A 15,553-nucleotide genomic window follows, 5' to 3' on the forward strand; every position below is an offset into this window, starting at 1 on the left:
AGAGTCTGTGAGGGCTTCTTTTTTGCATAGTAGCCTTTTCAGTATACTGCAACTCATTTATTAATGCATGAGCAAGCTGGAATATTACATACCTTAGCCAAAAGTTGAGCATACAGACAAAAAAACAGAACTTTGTATGTGTTTTATTAAAAAAAAAAACCTAAGCTCATATTAAGTATGTTTCTAGACAAAAAATGAGTAAATCACTTGGAAACTGCTAAAGTGGGGTGTGTCATATTAGCCACATAGGTTTAAGGTGTAGTCAGTAAAAAGGAACTTTGTCACACACATCTAACATCTTAAAAGCATCTGTGACTGCCTACATCTCTTGTTTTGTGGATGACTTACAGCTGTGCACACACACACACCTTAGATCAGAATCCGTAAAGAATAGGTGAAGTGGTGGCACAATGAAGATAATCCATGCTTTATTTCTAGAAATGTTATTCTGGGGTATGGTCTATATTTAATTATTTGAAAATTAGAAGGTTATATCACAATGTAACTACAGAAATAAGTTGACATAATGTGTTTTTATAGATCTTACAACAGGTCAAACGGTAACCCAATCGACAAATGATTTACATAGTAAAGAAGGAGAATCAGTGACCTTCAATTGCACTTACAGTGGAGGGTATCCATCTCTTATGTGGTACCTTCAAGAGCCAAGCAAATCCATAACATTTATACAACATGACCAGTCTACGCCTGATGATTTGATGCCTAGGTTCAGACATCGTTTCTTTGCAACTTTCTTACGACAGGAAAGATTGTTCTCCCTTAAAATATCACCAGTTACAGCAGAAGACTTGGGCGTTTATTACTGTGTCCTAAGGCTCACAGTGATCAAATGCAGTTAAACAGGTGCACAAAAACCTTACTACAAGGAAGGCCAATAAATGACTCAGATGTTATTTAACAGTGAATTGTAGGCAGCTAGGTAAGCCTAGTCTGCTGTGTTGAGTGTTACGTATGTTATACTATGTCTTTTATTTCAAATGTAGATAAAGTAGTTTATACTGCAAAAAATTGGTTGTAATTTTAAAGTTTTGTGTTTAAGGAAGGTGCAGTTACTGACTTTTCTTGTGACCTTAAAAAGCCTAGCGTTCTTATCATTGTTTTACTACTTACTGAGACATCAGTCCAAAACAGGTATACTGGTCAGGGGGGTATCAGGACAATATCCCCCCCGGACAATATCCCCCCAGACATTATCCCCCGGGACAATATCCCCCTGGAAAACATCCCCCTGGACATAATCCCCCCGGGACAACATCCCCCCGGATAATATCCCCCCGGGACAACATCCCCCGGACAATATCCCCCCGGAAAACATCCCCCTGGACATAGGGTTAGGGTTAGGGTTAGAGGGTTAGGTTTAGGGTTAGGGTTAGAGGGGGGATATTGTCTAGGGGGATATTGTCCAGGGAGGACATTGTCCGGGGGGATGTTGTCCAGGGGGGATATTGTCTGGGGGAATGTTGTCCAGGGGGGGATATTGTGCGGGGGGATATTGTCCTAGAATCGGTCAGGGGTTACAGATACATGTTGCGCTCATTAATAACTTCAATCCCATGGCCTTTGTGTAAATTTTTAACCAAATAGCTTTTTACCTTTATAGTCCCACCTAACTTATAATAATGAGTAAAGTAGATTAAAATGCTTTGTATAAGTGTGATTCAACACTTCATCATTGCTTCATATACTTCTGGGGAGAGTCTTATGTGCAAAATGCTGTCAGGAGTTGGAGTTTACAAATGCCTAAAATCCTCTTCTTAAATTTAGGGAGATGTACCATTTGAGTAAAGAAATACCTGGTTCCTGCCAGTCCCTCTGCTTTCCCATTAAAAACTGACCACACTACGCATGGTAAATTTGTTCTCTATATAGTTAAAAAACACTAATAACTATAAAAATATGAAAACACTAATAACTATAAAAATAGTTACAAAAAAACCAAAGGAACACTTTTTATTCAGAATATATCATCAAGTCAATTAAACTCCTGGGATATTGATATGGTCAGTTAAGTAGCAGAGGGGGTTGTTAATCAGTTTCAGTTGCTTTGGTGGTAATGAAATGAACAACAGGTACACTAGATGGGCAACAATGAGAACCTCAAAAACAGGAATGGTTTTACAGGTGGAAAGCCACTGATATTTGTTTTCCCTACTCATCTTTTCTGGCTGTTTTTCACTAGTTTTGTATTTGGCTAGGGGTCAGTGTCACTACTGGTAGCATGAGGCGATACCTTGACCCTATAGAGGTTGCACAGGCATTCCAACTCCTCCAGGATGGCACATCAATACGTACCATTGCCAGAAGGTTTTCTGTGTCTCCTAGCACAGTCTCAAGAGCTTGGAGGAGATTCCAGGAGTCAGGCAATTACTCTAGGAGAGCTGAACAGAGCCATATAAGGTCCTTAACCCAAAATGACCTCCAGCAGCCCATTGGTGTGAATGTCTCTGACCAAACAATCAGAAACAGACTTCATGATGGTGGCCTGAGGGCCCAATGTCCTCTAGTGGGCCCTGTGCTCACAGCCCAACACCATAGAGCTCGATTGGCATTTGCCATTAAACATCAGAATTGGCAGGTCCCACACGTGCTTTTCACAGATGAGAGCAGGTTCACGTTGAGCACATGTGACAGACCTGAAAGGGTCTGGAGAAGCCATGGAGAACGTTATGCTGCCTGTAACATCGTTCAGCATGACCGGTTTGGTGGTGGGTCAGTGATGGTCTGGGGAGTCATATCCATGGAGGAACGCACAGACCTCTACAGGCTTGACAATTGCACCCTGACTGTCATTAGGTATCAGGATGAAATCCTTGGACCCATTTCAGACCCTATGCTGGTGCAGTGGGTCCCAAGTTCCTCCTGGTGCATGACAATGCCCGGGCTTATGTGGCGAGAGTATGCAACCAGCTCTTGGAGGATGAAGGATTTGATACAACTGAATGGCCCCCCATGCTCGCCTGATCAAAATCCAATAAGAGAAGAGAGGACAGGCACCACTCAGTGAGACAATAAAGGTTTATATCACAGTATTCATAACAAACTTACATTAAAGCAAGGTGAAGGCTTCTCCTAATGGCTCCTAAACCCCTTCTATGGCGTGGTACTTCCGGCTTGGCTTGATCCTGCTCCCCCATTGGACTCCCCCGAGGTTGCGTCATCTCCCGGCTGCTGGCTCGGCTGGAGGGCGGAAGTACCACGCCATAGAAGGGGTTTAAGAGCCATTCACCTTGCTTTAATGTAAGTTTGTTATGAATACTACTGTGCAATAAACCTTTATTGTCTCACTGAGTGGCGCCTGTCCTCTCTTCTCTTATGTGCCAGCGGGATTTTTGGCTTCTGTCTGCCTACAGCGCTGCCCTCCGTGTCAACACTGGAACTTTGCACTACCTGGAATTCCCCCCCCCCCCTTTTTCCATCCATATCCCAGTGCAGGCCCCACCTTGTCGGCACAAGCGCCCAACACATCTTCTTTTGATCAAAATCCAATAGAACACCGCTGGGACATTATGTTTTGGCCCATCTGACAACGCGAGGTTGTACCTCAGTCTGTTCAGGAGCTCAGTGATTCCCTGGTTCAGATCTGAGAGGAAATACCCCAGGACACCATCATTATCTCATTAGGAGCATGCACCGACGTTGTCAGGCATGCATACAAGCACATGGGGACCATACAAACTACTGAGTACCATTTTGAAATTTCAGAAAAATAGACTAGTCTGCTGCATCATTTTTCACTTTGATTTTCAGGGTGTCTTGAATTTCAGCCCTCTGTAGGTTGATCATTTTCCTTTCCATCAAACGATCTGGCATCCTTTCGTTCCTAACACATTACCCAGTCCATATCAGTATAGATATCCTGCATGATATTTTCCCCCATTGATGTGTTTTCAAAGTGTTTCTTTAATTATTTTGAGCAGTATAGTTCAAGTCCCTAACAAGTTTTGCTGATCAAATGGGCATCCCATATTATCCTTTTCCCTATCCAAGTCCAAATCCCCTAAATAAAAAAAATTAAAAAACCAAATAAAGCTGCAAGGACTGCTTCTTGACTTTGGAGTGAGTGGAAATGCCTGCCTTTGCAGGGTGGGAGACGACCACATTAATCAGCGGCTCCTACAGGGGTATCGCTACACCGGAATGTTAGGAGGGATCAAGGGGGGTGATGAGAGGTTTTAAAAAATCAAAGTAGCCAATAGGTATGGGAAAGTTTTCAAAGATTTTGTTCAAATATCTTTTTTAGCAGGAAAAGCTACAGTGTCTGGAAGTCTCCCATTAGGCTTCATGCACACTTGACAGGAGAAAATCAGAGTTAAAAACTCACCTAAGCTGCATTTTTTCAAACCAGTTTAGACAAGTTAAAAAGTGTTTGGGTGTTTATTTCAATAGCCATAAATTCAAACTCTGGCCAATGAGATAAATAAACACTTAAGTGCTAAATGCACCTAGCACTTAGGCAAAAAAATGCCAAAAGCCTGTAAAACCTTTAGATTAGAAGCAGCGGTGTGCATGGGGCCCTAGGCGAATATCCTTACTAATTAATGTTATATTGTTCTAATGTGATATTAAAGACTTTCCTTTTATCTTTTTAAATAACAAACATGTCATACTTACCTGTTCTCTGTAGTGGTTTTGAACAAAGCAGTCCCAATCCTCTTCTTCTCGGATCCCTTGCCAGCGCTCTTGGCCACTCTCTCCTGCCGAATGCCCCCACAGCAAGAAGCTTGCAATGGGGGAACCCAAGCAGGCTCGTTCTCTGACGCTCTCGTGCAAACCACTGGATCAAGATGGGGCTCAGGTAAGTATTAGGGGGGGGGGCTGGGGAGACTGTTGCACAGAAAAGGTTTTTTACCTCCATGCAACGAATTCATGAAGGTAAAAAATCTTGAGCCTTTAGAACCACTTTAAGAACTGTACAGTATTGTTGTTGTAAGAAGTAGAAGAAGAATTAGCAAGCAGTAGTAGCAGGAAATGAGGTAGAAATCTAAAACATGTCTGAATCATTATTTTAGGTCTCCTGCCAACTTTTAGTGTCAGCAGATGAACATAAGTACAGTAAGTCCCCTACATAAGAACAAGCTCTGTTCCGAGAGCACGTTTGTAGGTCCAATTTGTTTGTAAGTCCAACACAGCTAGCCTAGGTACCCAACTAACACAATCGGCCCAATAAATTACTGTAATAGGTTTATAACACATTTTACACAAGTAATGCATTTACATTGTATTCTATGTGGTGTAACTCACAACATCGTTAAGTTCAACCCTCCTGACTAATACTTTAGTTCAGAAACACAAACAGCACTTACTGGCTCATACCACCATTCATTTCTTATAAACCCAACCTTCAGTCTTTCCCTTCAGGAACACACAGCCTCTGCTGTACAATAGACAGGGCCTCTGGCCCATGTCTTTCTCTCATAATGCACAGAATGAGAATCATGGTTTATTTTACATTATGCGGCTGATAAGACACCAAAAGTAATCTAACCTCTAGCTTTCATTAAATGTAGCTAGGTGAACCATTATGTCTTCCTGGCTAACTAACACCTAAAGTAGAGAAAGGATGGAAGATCTAGCATACCTATGCCATTAGACATACTAGACCAAAGGGTCTCAAATGAAAGATCAGTGGTTCCCCTGGGTCTTTCCTTCTTACTTCATATTCAGATAGGGCACAATTTATCAGATCCTGCTTTATAAGCTCACAAAGGACTGTGCTATGAATGAGTTGTCTTCTTGCATGGGCTGTATATATTATCCATGAAGGTGACTTCTTCCTGTAAGTGCTACTCTAGGGTTCTGCTAATAAATCTGCAATCCTTTTTAGGTTTATAATAATCATTAAAAAGTTGCTTCAATGAATCATGACATGGTAAAAATAATAAATGCAGTAGATTTAATGAAATATATCATTTCAATTGAAATCAAAACTGTTGTAGATGTTCTGCCCCTTTGTTTTGGAATTCTGACATATCCCGAAAAGTGTGTTATGTATGTGATAGTAATCTGGTAGATGGGCTGCAATCAGCCTTGTTTGAATAAAATGGAAAAACTAACTGCAGTCTACAGAAATTGACATGCAAAACTTTTATTATTGTTATGCTGGTAATGTAACACTCACTGAATCAATGCAAAACTTGTCCCTCCACTAACTGTCTGTACTTTACCAACTTATCAAACACATCACGCATCACTTAGTTGCACACTGCCTATAAGTAGTATTTATGGTCCTCATATAGCCTCATCACTATATCCTTGCTATCATCCAATATACACCAATCAGTCATAACATTTTGACCAGCCATCATAACATGACCACCCACCTAATATGGAGTAGGTTCCTCTTATGCAGCCTGAACAGCCCTGAGTATGCTGTGGTATCTGGCACCAAGCCGTCAGTGGCAGATCTCTGCTTACACCAGCTTTCCTTCTTCCCATAGTGCATCCTGGTGCAATCTCTTCCCCAGGTAAGCAACGAACATGCACCCAGCCATCAACATAATAAAAAAGAAAATGTGATTCATCAGACCAGGCTATGTCTTCCTTTGCTCTATGGTCCAGTTCTGATGCTTATTTGCCCATTGTAGGCACTTTTGGCTGTGGACATGGGCCGGTTGGTGCAGCCTGACTGGCAATGTACTGTGTGTTCGGACACCTTTCTATCAGAACCAGCATTCAATTTTTCAAGTGAGCTACAGTAGCTCCTCTATTGGACCAAACTACAGGGAACAGCCTTTGCTTCCCACGTGTATCAATGAGCTTTGGTTGCCTATGACCCTATCACCTGTTCCCCTTTTTTCTTCCTTGGACCACTTTTGGCAGGCAGGTCCGGACCACTCCAGACCGGGAACAGAACACAAGAGTTGCAGTTTTGGATGTGCTCTGACGCAGTACTCTAGCCATTACAATTTGTCCCTTCTCAATGTCGCTCAAATCCTTATGCTTGCCCTTTTTTTCTGCTTTAAACACATCAGCTTCAAGGACAACATGTTCATTTTTTGTCTAATTTATCCCACCCACTTTCAGGTGTCATTATAATGAGATAATTAATGTTATTCACTTTACCTATCAGTGGTCATAATATTATGGCTAATTGGTGTATCTTTCTGCTTGGAAATTCAGATAACACTCACTTTAGCAACTTAATACATTGGGACCAGGTGTGTTCCACATCAAATCATCAAGTAGACGACAATGTACACATAACATTAAGCCTGCTCCATAAATGCCCAGAAATTCAGGTACTTTTCATGGCAGTAATGAGGTCTTGGTGCCCTCAAAACTGAGTTCGCAACACCAGGTTACAGTTATTCTGTTAAACATTGGCAGTGTGTGACCCAAGTTAGATTGAAATCTAATTCTGTCTGCACATATTCTGTACTCCCCCTAGACAGAACACCTGCAGGAATGCATCTCCTATATACAACCTTTCAGCAGCATCCCAAACGTTATTATCAGTACAAAGATGAAACACTGCAGAACATCTTAACAATTGATTACCATATTAACTATCATCTAAACAGAGCCAGGCAAAACAGATACCCTTTTTATTGAGCCAATCATAAAACCCACTAACGTGGCCTGATTGGGTTTGTAGCTACTTTATTTTAGCAGCAATTAAGGGAATAAAAATCCAAAGACTGGTGTTTTATTAGCTATTGTAAAACATTCCAGTTTGCAGGCTTAAAGTGGTTCTAAAGCCTTAAAGTTTTTCACCTTAATGCATTCTATGGATGACCCACCATTAGATGCCAGTGAGAGGGACAGCTTGGTGGTTACATCCCCGGGTGACTTTATAAACCTAAATCCCAGGCATTTCCTTTATTGAAAGGAAATCCCAACATTTATGCATTTGCACAATAGGTAACTAGAGAAATCCAAATGGAGAGATTGACTGTTAAATACGACTCAGATTTGAGATTAATGTACCTCAAATCTGAGTCGTATTCAACAGTCAGCTGTTTCCAGTCTCCAAAAAACAAAGGATTGTTATTAAACAATCCAACAAGGGAAAAGACCACAGTACATGCGAGAATTATCGCCCGATATCGTTAATAAACTCGGACTTAAAAGTTTTAACCAAAATTATGGCAACTAGACTTGGCTCTTTCCTATCTTGTTATATCCACCCTGATCAGGCTGGGTTTGTCCCGGGACGCCAGACTTCTGACCAAACTAGGCGGGTGCTGGACATCATTTCGGCTATCCACTCGGACTGGGATGGGGGGGGGGCCCTCGAAAGAGCATGCTTCTCTCATTAGACATTCATAAGGCATTTGATTCCCTCTCGTGGGATTACCTATTTGATATATTAGCAAGATATGGCTTTGGCGCGGCCTTTCTTACCCTGTTGAGGGCTCTCTATAGCTTCCCCACGGCTAAACTTATGTTGAAGGGCTATGCATCAGGTCCGATAACCATTGGTAGGGGAACTCGACAGGGTTGTCCCTTGTCTCCCCTACTCTTTGTGTCGGCCTTAGAACCACTGGCAATCAAGATCCGCACTTCGGTTGACATCAAGGGTGTGATCTGTGGGGGATCAGAGCACAAATGCATTATATTCGCGGATGACATCCTGGCTTTGATTTCCTCGCCGATCACGACTCTTCCGAACCTTCTTGCACTGCTCCACCAATTCGCGCGTATATCAGGCCTGAAAACCAATCAGGCTAAATCGCAGGGGATGAATGTTTCTCTAGAGGGTTCAACGGTTACCGTTTTGCAACAGTCCTATAAATTTATCTGGCAGACCAAAACGTTACCTTACTTAGGAATACAATTGACACCGTCCTTCCATACACTATACACCAGCAACTATCCGCCCCTTTTTGCTCGGCTGCTGGCTGACATGGACAGATGGCTGATCCACCCTCCGTCGTGATTTGGCAGACTACACTCAGTGAAAATGAATATCCTACCTAAGGTTTTATATTTGTTTTGCACATTGCCTATTGCTTTACATAGAAATGATATACAGAGGTTTCAGAGCAAACTGTTATCCTTTATCTGGGGGAACAAGAGACCTAGGGTGAACAGACAAACGCTTTTGACTCCCAGAAGCAGGGGTGGCCTGGGGGTGCCAGATTTAATAAAGTACTACTATGCTGCACAACTGGCCCAATTGGCGAAATTTCACTCAAACTGCCCCATCCTATTTGGATGCAGCTGGAGGCGCGCTCTGTTTCAGACAAACAGATATCTCATTTATTGTGGCAACCGCCTAAACAGCGCCCCCCCCCCCCATATTATGCCCGGCCCTGTCCCATTCATTGGCAGTCTGGGACAGATTGTCCAAGGCCCATAACTTTAAATCGCTTCACACCCCCATAGCTCCTGTGCTCAACAATAGCGGGTTCCCCCCGGGTCTCTCTCCCAGACCTTTCATGTGGTGGACAAATAAGGGGCTCATACGAATAGCGGACTTTTGCGATCATAGGGGCATTCTGACAAGACAGACACTGATTGAGAAATGCGCCTTACCTATGTCTGAATTTTATCGCTTTTACCAAATTGTGCACTACCTACGCACTCTATCCCAGCTTTCTGATATCACGACTATGACTCCCATGGAATATCTCTGTCGGAAATATGACAAACTCCACGGCTATATCTCCGTACTTTACAATATATTGTCTGATTCTTCTGTGAAGTTGTCATATATGGTTCAGTGGGAGGCCGACATACAAGAAAGCATTGAGCTGGTCGACTGGCGACTTATGGCTCAGGACGCCTCCAGATCGCTAATTAACCGGTTGCCGACCGCAGCACGACTATGTACGGCGGCGGTCAGCCCCGGCCAGGCAAAGTGACGTATATATACGTCACTAGCCTGTCACTTCCTTGTGAGCCAATAGCGGGCGAGCGCGAGCCCGCGGAGGCGTGCACCCGCCCCGGGTCATTCCCTGGGAAGTCAGCGCATGTGACCGGCGGACCCGATGTCCGCACAGGTGATCAGAAATCGCACAGGTGATCAAATACCACCAAAAGAAAGCTCTGTTTGTGGGAAAAAAAGGACGTCAAATTCATTTAGGTACAGCGTTGCACGACCGCGCAATTGTCCGTTAAAATCACGCAGTGCCGAATCGCAAAAAAAGCCCTGGTCAGGAAGGGGGTAAAATCTTCCGGGGCTTAAGTGGTTAATACTTCAATTATTGAAGCAAACTACAAAGTATTGCTGCGCTGGTATATGGTATCGATGCGAATTTAGAAATATGTACCTGGCGCATCTCCCTTGTGCTGTGGCTGCTGTCAGGAAGGAACTATGTTCCATATCTGGTGGCAATGCCCTAAGGCACGCCGCTACTGGATAAGGGTGTATATTTTTATCTACACCCTTACGCAAATTAATCTGACTAAATCCCCACAACAGGCTTTATTAGGCCTGAAGGTGGCTGCCAACACGGGGGCTCAGAGAAGGCTTATTACGTTTATTTTTATAGCTGCAAAAATAATGCTTGCACGATCTTGGAGATCTCCTGTCCTGCCGTTCGCACAGCTCTGACATAAACTTACGTGGATTATGCTCAATGAACGTATGTCGGCCATGCTGAATGACAAAATGAAACAGTTTGATAAAGTATGGGAGCCGTGGCTCCGCTATCTTACTAGTAGCAATTAGTGGAGCCTGGGTCTCCGAGATTTCGGGGACGTGGGGCGCGGGGCGGGGTCCTTTTTTCCTTTCCCCTTTTTTTTTCTTTTTCTCTCCCTACTACTTTTTCTCTTCTTTTTCTTTCTCGCTATTCTACTTTGCTCCTATTTCTTTGACCTCATGGGTATGAACCGTTAGCCCAATTGCAAATTCTCATATACGAAACCTACATGCAATTACATTGGCGGCCTTGGACTTGGGACACGGCAGTGGGCTGTCTGTGGGGCTGATGTTGGGGGGGGGGGTTCTCCCCTTTTTTATTACTTCCCACATTTTTTGCCCCTATTCCTCATTGTACTATGTTGTTTGCATTCCCAATGCTTGTTCTCGTTTGATATTGTTCTGTTTCATGTGGAACTGTTCAGAGACTTCCTACTCTCCCCAGGCTGCGGTGCATAGCGGCTGCCTACGCTTTGAATGTCAATTTTCTACCTTTTTATTCTGTAATTGCAGTAGGACAATTGTGACTGTTGTACCTATGTTAACAGTATTATTTTCTATACCTTCGATGTTCTATTTTTCACGAAAAATTCAATAAAAATGATTGCAAAATAAACCATCCAACAAGAGTGGAAACTTGTTATGAATACCACTCAATATGAGCGGATGGGTATGGACATACTAAATGTAGCACTGACCCCCGAAATGGCTGCTGGTTTGATCTGGGCCTGCACTCTACCAATAAACCCCACTAACTTGGCTCAATCCCCTTGGCACAGCTGTGATGCAATTCAATACAACACAATGTAAGATAGTACAAAATACCTGTATTGTCACTCCAGGATAAGACAACAGCACAATGGATTTCAATATAAACAATTAGAAAGAAACAGTATACATATATATATATGTCTATACCTGGGAGCTCCCCCTACTTTATAAGCTATGTGTGAGATCTCACTTTTTGGAGTACTTTGTCCTGGATCTTCTTTTCTTTGCTAGCTAAAGTGGCTCCTTGTGATTTGTAATCCACAGTTTTGGTGAATTAAATTGAAGTGAAAATGCTTCTGGTGTAGCTGTAACAACTATTTTAACATTTCTTGAGACATCAAGGTAGATAGGCCTCAAACCTTCTCAGTATCAGTTGCTCTGCTCCTTCGTGGAACTATAATTTCCAGTGAGGCCTGTATATGAGTCTAACTGCATGTGAGATTTAACAAACTGTGGGCCGTGACCCGCTCACCCACTGGATAGAGGCTCTGTGTGGTGGCTTTTGTCTGGTGACTGAAACTTGCTTCTTCGTCAGCTGGACCAATCGCTCCGTTCAGCCCCACTGGGTCGATCCCGTCCTCCGATGCTCGGATGAGTGTCTCTGGGTCTCTGCAATCTGGCCACCATCTCCCCACAGGTCCTCTCAGGCAGGCCACACGATTCCAAGAGACCTAAAATGGCTGCTCCGGCCCCTTTTATCCCCTACCCAGCATGCCCTGAACAAGAAGGTGTTCATGGGTAGATCACCAAACCTCCCAAAACCAACAGTCACTTCCTGTCTCTTTCAGAAAAAAACAACATATCTGCATTACCAGTATTTGGTCACTAGATGGCTCCAACTACTCAAACATAGCAATGTCCATGGACGTTTTATTAAAGTATACAGACACACATCAACATAGGAGAATATCAGTGCTACATAAACAACAAAGAATGGTATAGAATTGTTGGATCGGTAGGGCCCGGGAGACCCAGACATCCCACTGCGGTGGAACACGCTGTTAACATTATGGGATGCTACTTGCCCTGACTTTTGATTCATTTTTGGTCAGGGACATTACTGTATATATCTACCATATTGAAGCTCTAGCTACAGTATGTCTCTGGCCAGCGTGAGTGCTTGCACGCCCGCGGTTTGGGATGTGTATATATTGTTCGGTCTCTCCTCTAACATCCACCGCTACCTTTGACATTTGTGGATTACAGGTGGACAACTAAAAGCATTGAAAGAAGCGGGATGTAAATACCGCAAAACATGTTGGCATTTTCTGCATGATTAGATGTAATACCTACGCCTGATGTCACTCTGTGTATAGTGTATTATGGGCTTTATATGGCCCTTGTTTTGCTATGTTTATGTATGCAATATTGGATTTAATAACTAATAAATGCTTTTTATCATTTTTTAAACAAACTATATCTGTGTGATATTAGGGGTTGGTTTATAAGAGTTACCATTTAAAAAGTCCATCTTTGCCCATCAAGGACATTTCAGATTTATATATTATATATAGGGCTGGAGTCTCCCAGACTGTCTGGCTCTCATTTCCATAATACAAGGATATATTTTTGGTATAGAAGTATATCTGAGCTGTTTATTGATAGGATGACTATGAAGTATAGAAATCTCATTGCCAATGCCCAGGCTAGAAATATCATTACAAAAAACCTTTGAAGTTCTAAACATTAAAACACCTAGAACTCCCACCTTATATGCCTTGCCAAAATCCACAAAAGCCTGATTCAACTGCCTGGCAGACCCATTGTTTCTGACAATGAATGCATCCACGATACTATGGACCTGCTTTGAGCTTTGGACAATGTATGTGTTCCTGAGTAGGGATGATCGAACGGTTCGGGTCGACCATCGGTTCGGCCCGAACATTGGGTGTTCGAGGTTCGGCCGAATTTAGAACTTTTTGCCCAAAAAGTTCGGAATTCGGCAACCAGAACCGCCCAAAATGCAATGCTTCAGGAAATGGGCTTTAAAAGCCCGTGATTGGACCAGAACCATTAGCAAAAGCCAATTGAGGGGGCAGGAGAATGCTAGGAATGTGATTGGAGTGACTAGGGGGTCCCTAGACCAATCATTAGTGAATACGCCCCCCAGTATATAAGTTCGCCCCCGCCATATTCCTAGCATTGTTATACTGGACATGGAAGAGAGTGGAAGCAGTTCTGTTAATTTTACTTTAAAAGTGTCATTTAGCTATTTTTAGTGTGAGGAAAGGAATATCTAGTGTAGTTAGAGTGCTCCTTTACACTTAAGTTAGCTTCAAAAATTGGGTTTCTGTAGGGAAAGTGTTAAGTGTAAGGGGACCGTAGTGTAGTGTAGGGTTAACTGGCAGTGACTGCTATGGCACGGTGACAAAACCCTTCCATAGCAGGGTGACCGCTATAGAGAAAAGATCATTTCTCTGAATAGCTTCGGCACACCCATATGGCTTCTCACCAGCCAAGCATTTTTTATGCTGCAGGGGCTGCCACTGCCAGTGCTTTTTTGAGGACATGTTTGATGTCAGACATGACATCTGAACATGTGTATAGGGGGTATATATAGACATATATGTGTGAATATATACCCCTAGACATATATAGGTGTGATAGTAGCAGAAATAAATGCTTGCGCTAATGAAATCATTTACAGTAATATATTTCTGCTACTATCACACCTATATATGTCTAGGGGTATATATTCAGACATATATGTGTATATATACCCCCTATACACATGTTCAGATGTTTTGCCTGCCTCAAAAGAACCCAAAAAAATGCTAGCGTCAAAAAAAAAATGCCCAGGTGTGTTTTTGCTGGCATTTTTGGGGGGGTTTTGGAGGCAGGCAAAACATCTGAACTTGTGTATAGTGGTGTATATACACACATCCATATATTTATATACACACCTAGACATATTTAGGTGTGATAGTAGCAGAAATATATGCTTGCGCTAATGAAATCATTTACAGTAATATATTTCTGCTACTATCACACCTATATATGTCTAGGTGTGTATATAAATATATGTATGTGTGTATATATACCACTATACACAAGTTCAGATGTTTTGCCTGCCTCAAAAGAACCCCAAAAAATGCCAAAAAAAAAACGCTAGCGTCAAAAAAAAAAATGCTCAGGTGTGTTTTTGCTGGCATTTTTTGGGGGTTTTTGGAGGCAGGCGAAACATCAGAACTTGTGCACAGTACCACTATACACAAGTTCAGATGTTTTTCCTGACTGCAAAGAACTCAAAAAAATGCCTTCTATTAAACCGGCAAGGTGTTACAGCAGCGAAGCCAACCCCCTGTCAGAAAGTTTTCTAATACAAACGATCTTTCTTTTTATGGTTCTGGACATGCTACAGAGCTGAAACTTCACATGTACACTTTTTAGACCCCCCCAGATCTGAAATCCAAAGTAAAAATCAAAAAATCTCTTTTTTTTTTTTAATTTTTTCAATAATTGGCTTTACTATCAAAAATTACAATTTTTGAGAACTTTTATTGTGTGATTTTGTGTCTGGGGGGTCTAAAAGGTGTACCTGTGAAGGTTCAGCTCTGTAGCATGTCCAGAACCAGAAAAAAAAAGGATTGTATGTATTAGAAAACTTTCAGCTCAGGGGGTTAGCTTCTCTCCACACCTTGCCGGTTTCAAAGCAGGCATTTTTTTGGGTTCTTTGCAGTCAGAAAAAACATCTGAACTTGTGTATAGTGGTACTGTGCACAAGTTCAGATGTTTTGCCTGCCTCCAAAACCCCCCAAAAAATGCCAGCAAAAACACACCTGGGCATTTTTTTTTTTGACGCTATCGTTTTTTTGGCATTTTTTTTGGGTTCTTTTGAGGCAGGCAAAACATCTGAACTTGTGTATAGTGGTATATATACACACATACATATATTTATATACACACCTAGACATATATAGGTGTGATAGTAGCAGAAATATATTACTGTAAATGATTTCATTAGCGCAAGCACATATTTCTGCTACTATCACACCTATATATGTCTAGGTGTGTATATAAATATATGGATGTGTGTATATACACCACTATACACAAGTTCAGATGTTTTGCCTGCCTCAAAAGAACCCCAAAAAATGCCAAAAAAAACGCTAGCGTCAAAAAAAAAAAAATGCCCAGGTGTGTTTTTGCTGGCATTTTTTGGGGGTTTTTGGAGGC

The 15,553-nt window shown here is 42.2% G+C and overlaps 1 protein-coding gene across 1 annotated transcript in view; it reads left to right on the plus strand.

The window, feature by feature from the left end:
• Positions 1 to 315: 315 nt before the first annotated feature.
• LOC309545374 (T cell receptor alpha chain MC.7.G5-like) overlaps positions 316 to 15,553 on the plus strand; it is a gene marked incomplete at its 3' end in the record, with an annotated part of 30,733 nt that continues 15,495 nt past the window's right edge. Inside the window, exons 1-2 of the mRNA XM_082244547.1 lie at positions 316 to 453; positions 541 to 842. Coding sequence (XP_082100673.1) covers positions 411 to 453; positions 541 to 842 — 345 coding nt within the window. The 5' untranslated portion in view covers positions 316 to 410. The remainder of the gene's footprint in view (positions 454 to 540; positions 843 to 15,553) is intronic.

This window comes from Pelophylax lessonae (genome assembly GCF_965119305.1).
Source record: "Pelophylax lessonae genome assembly, chromosome: 1".
Taxonomy (NCBI): Eukaryota; Metazoa; Chordata; class Amphibia; order Anura; family Ranidae; genus Pelophylax; species Pelophylax lessonae.